At 44.6% G+C, this 3760-nt stretch overlaps 1 protein-coding gene across 1 annotated transcript in view; it reads right to left on the bottom strand.

Moving 5' to 3' along the window:
* Positions 1–553: 553 nt before the first annotated feature.
* The window catches only part of NEFM (neurofilament medium chain), a 5193-nt gene continuing 1986 nt past the window's right edge, over positions 554–3760 (bottom strand). Inside the window, exons 2-3 of the mRNA XM_024747768.1 lie at positions 3148–3272; positions 554–1925 (exon numbers count right to left, since the gene is read on the bottom strand). Of these exons, the coding sequence (XP_024603536.1) occupies positions 554–1925; positions 3148–3272 (1497 nt within the window). The remainder of the gene's footprint in view (positions 1926–3147; positions 3273–3760) is intronic.

Raw genomic sequence — 3760 nt, 5'->3', positions numbered from 1 at the left:
CTGGGGAAAGAAAGGGTCAAGTGGTGGAGAATTCACTTTGAAATGACATGACACCAAGCAACTGACTATGTTTCCAATATGACCTTTATTGAGCAACTACTGCTGTGACGCTTAACATCAATCAATGAAAAGTTGCAAACTGCATGTCAACGAGGTTCTCCCATGAACAAAAGTCCTTTTTAAATGCACCAGTGAGGTAAACATAATTATTCATATATAGCTTTCTTAAGGCTAAGAGAGTTCTGTGTTTCATTTATTATTTTTGGCTCAGTTGGTTCTTTGCATAATATACCTCAAGACATCCCCCCAAGCGCCCCCCTTCCAACAGCTTAGGAAATTGGCCACTTCCCCAGGTACATACAATGTCATGCATTCGAATCGCCCAAACACTGGGGAGGGAGCCCCCTGAGCTTGCATGCAGGTCCCTCATATTGCACAAAGTAAAATACAATGTCTGGAGCCCCCATGGGAGAACCCGTTCTGCTTTGAAGCTGCCAATCACATGCATTTTGAAATTGTCATATGGCTTAACCTTTTGCGATGGACTCGTCTATTAGTCACTCTGGGTGACTTCCTTTACTACGGCGTGTGAAGTGACCTTCTCTACCTTTTTAGTAGACACTAACTTCTCCTCAAAGGTCTCTTCGTGCTCTTCGACCTTTTGAGTGACGGTTACAGATTTGGTGATATACTTGGTAGCACCATCTCCCCCCTCACTGGTGGTTTTTTCTACCATTTTGGCCACCACCGCTTTCTCCTCACCTCTATCACCACCCTTCTTTTCATCTGCTGGGCTCAAGTCTAGCCCATTGGTGACAACCCCTTTCTTCTCTTCTCCCCCACTGCCCTTCTCCTTAGCTTCCGGCTCTACCTCGTCTTTTCCTTCCACCTCCCCGTTGATGGCTATGTCTTCCTTCCTGGAATCCTTCAAAGCTCCCTCCTCCTTCTTCCCCACCTCTTCCGCTTTCTCCTTCTCCTTCTCCTTCTCTTTCTCCTTCTCCTGCTGCTGTGGCTTTTCCTCCTCTTTGGCATCCTTCTCCAAGCTCACCTTTACTGATTTGGCGACCACCTCCTCCACGACTTCCTCCTTCACTGGGGATTCAGCCTTCTTCTTCTCTGGCATGTCCTTTGGCTTCTCCTCCTTTTTCTCTCCCTTCTCTTCCTTGGGAGCTTCCTTTGCTTCTTCCTTCTTTGCTTCCTCCACTTTCCCTTCCTCCTCCTTCTGTTCTCCTTTGTCGGCTGCAGCTTCTGCTTTGGGCTTCACCTCTTCCACTGGTGACTTTGGCACCGGGGACTTGGCTTGCTCCGGCTTCTCCACCTTGGCTTCTGCCACGAGCTCCTCCTTGGGAGCCACTTCTTCACCCTTGGCCTCCATTTTCTTTTCCTCCTTAGCTTCGGCGGCTTCCTCTCCTTCACCTTCAGCCTCTGTTTCTCCTTCCTCTTCCTGCTCACCTTCCTCTTTTTCACTAGAAACTTCCTTCTCAGATCCTCCTTCCTCAGCTTGGTCTGATTTAGCTCCTTCCTCTTCCTCCTCTTCCTCTTTGGCCTCTTCCTCCTCTCCTTTAAGTTCAGGTGCAGTAGCTTTCACTGGAGACTTTTTGGCGGCTACAACTTCTTCTTCGGCTTCTTTTTTCTCTTTCTTTTCTTCAGCCTCTTCTTCCTTGACCTCTTCTTTCATGGAAACTGTCAATTCCTCTGCAATGGCCGTCAGGGCTTCTTCCATTTCTGATTTCTCATCTTCCACCTTGGTTTCCTCTATGATCTCCTCGACAAATTTGTGTTGGACCTTTAGCTTGGGAGCCTCTACCTTGGTTTTCTGAATTTTACTGGATATTGTGATGGAGGGCTGTCGGTGTGTATACAGCGGCCCAGTGATGCTTCCTGCAAATGTGCTAAATCTGGTCTCTTCACCCTCCAGGAGTTTCCTAAGGAGAGAATCAAAGAAGGCAAGACGTAATTAAAATCTCATCGGGTCTTCTGAACTTCATTCCAGTATGTGTAACGTGGTAGGTACCTTTGGATAAATAGAATCACTTGAAGTAACACTTGGCTATCCTTTCACTAGTATATTGTGTCGTATTCAATGACAGAAACAGATGCTCAGGGACAATCCGCCAGTCACCCAATGCAGTAACTAACCACGCCCAACAGTCCACTCACTACACCCAGCTACCAAATCTCAGCTCTGCCGCAATCCATTTGGTGCAACATGAATGTGCTGAGAAGCTCCCTAGAGGCCAAAAAGGCCTTAAGTGACGTTCTTGAGCATTTGGACTTTCAAGATGTATACTAAATGTCTTTTAGCGAACATTCAAAAATTTTACAAAGCTATTTAGAATATATTAGAATTCGAGCTAATATATCACAGCTAGGTACTAATAAGTGCATATCGAGTTATAAACTGGTCTGCGATTCTAATCATAAAGTGTCTATTTTATATAACTATTCAGCTTCCCGGAAAGGACAGATGGCTCTGAGCTGAGTGCAATTTATTCTTGTAATATGAATGATCTTACTGGTAAAAAAACAAAAATAAAAACAGCCCCTCCCCCCCCAAAAATAACTATTTCGTCAAGGATTTTCACCTGTGAACTTAGTCAACAGCAAGGTGACATCAGTTAATATATTTATAATCTCTTCTCTTTCTCTGGATGTATAGCTAGATCTATAACATAAATCTAAATTAAAAAATGCATATTGTATCAATCATATTTATTCTCAGCCAGATGATGGCAATAGTAAGCTGTAACTGAACGAGAAATGGGACGTCCTGGTGTTTGTCCTTGACATTACACAGTTGAAAAGCTGAAAGCACTAGATGAAATATTAAAAACTAAAAGTCTGTTTTTGTTTCAAATATTTGAAAACAATTGTTTCACTAAAATAAAAAAGTTTAGGCATAAGCACTGAAATTAATCGGCGCTCTTCCTCTAAACACTTTATTCAAACACTTTAACTACTGTTTACTCTTTTAAAGCTGCATAAAAAGTTGCGATTCTTTAATTACTTTTTAATTAAGAAGAAAACCAGGCACTGATTTAAGACTCCTGCAACCTGCTTGCTTTAACTTAAGTGGTGAAGGTTCCTGCCTAAACGGCCTCTACAGTGCGGCTACCATTTCGGCCACGTCCGCCGCGAGCACGGTACCTGTATGCTGCTATCTCGATATCTAGAGCCATCTTGACGTTGAGGAGATCCTGGTATTCTCTCAAATGACGAGCCATTTCCCACTTTGTGCCCCGAAGCTCATTTTCCAACTGCTGGATGGTGTCCTGAAAGAGACACAGCCACAGACTTACCCTTCCAAACAGCCACTTCTTTAGCGCACCACTTGCTACCTCCTCCTTCTTCCTCCCCTCCCTCGACTCCCTCCAGCTTTGCAAACCTCGGGTACCGCTCCCAGACCCCGTCCCCCCTTAAAATAAAAATCTAAGGAGTTCACAAACAAACGAACAAACAGAATCAATAAGACAAGTAGACATTTCCTGGGCACACCACGCACTGGGACCAGCGGATCTAGAACAGGTCTCAGCAGGAAACACACATGCATGGGGAAACCCCACGGCTGACCTGGCCCTTCCCATCTGAGCCCTTTGGGCTGAAGCCAGTTTTGGGAGTTCTTCCGATCACGTCTGGAAAAGTTGAGAATACATGAGTTTCTGCACAGCTATCCTAAAGTTGCTGCTTTACCAACTACCCGAATGTATACCTCCTACTTTAAACGCGCAAGCTTGCAAAACTAGAACTCCTAAGGAAAAGA

Source organism: Neophocaena asiaeorientalis, unplaced genomic scaffold, assembly GCF_003031525.2.
Source record: "Neophocaena asiaeorientalis asiaeorientalis breed wild unplaced genomic scaffold, Neophocaena_asiaeorientalis_V1.1 scaffold429, whole genome shotgun sequence".
NCBI classification, from domain to species: Eukaryota; Metazoa; Chordata; class Mammalia; order Artiodactyla; family Phocoenidae; genus Neophocaena; species Neophocaena asiaeorientalis.
The sequence above is the reverse complement of the archived record's forward strand: the minus strand, read 5'-3'. Positions and strand labels throughout refer to the sequence as shown.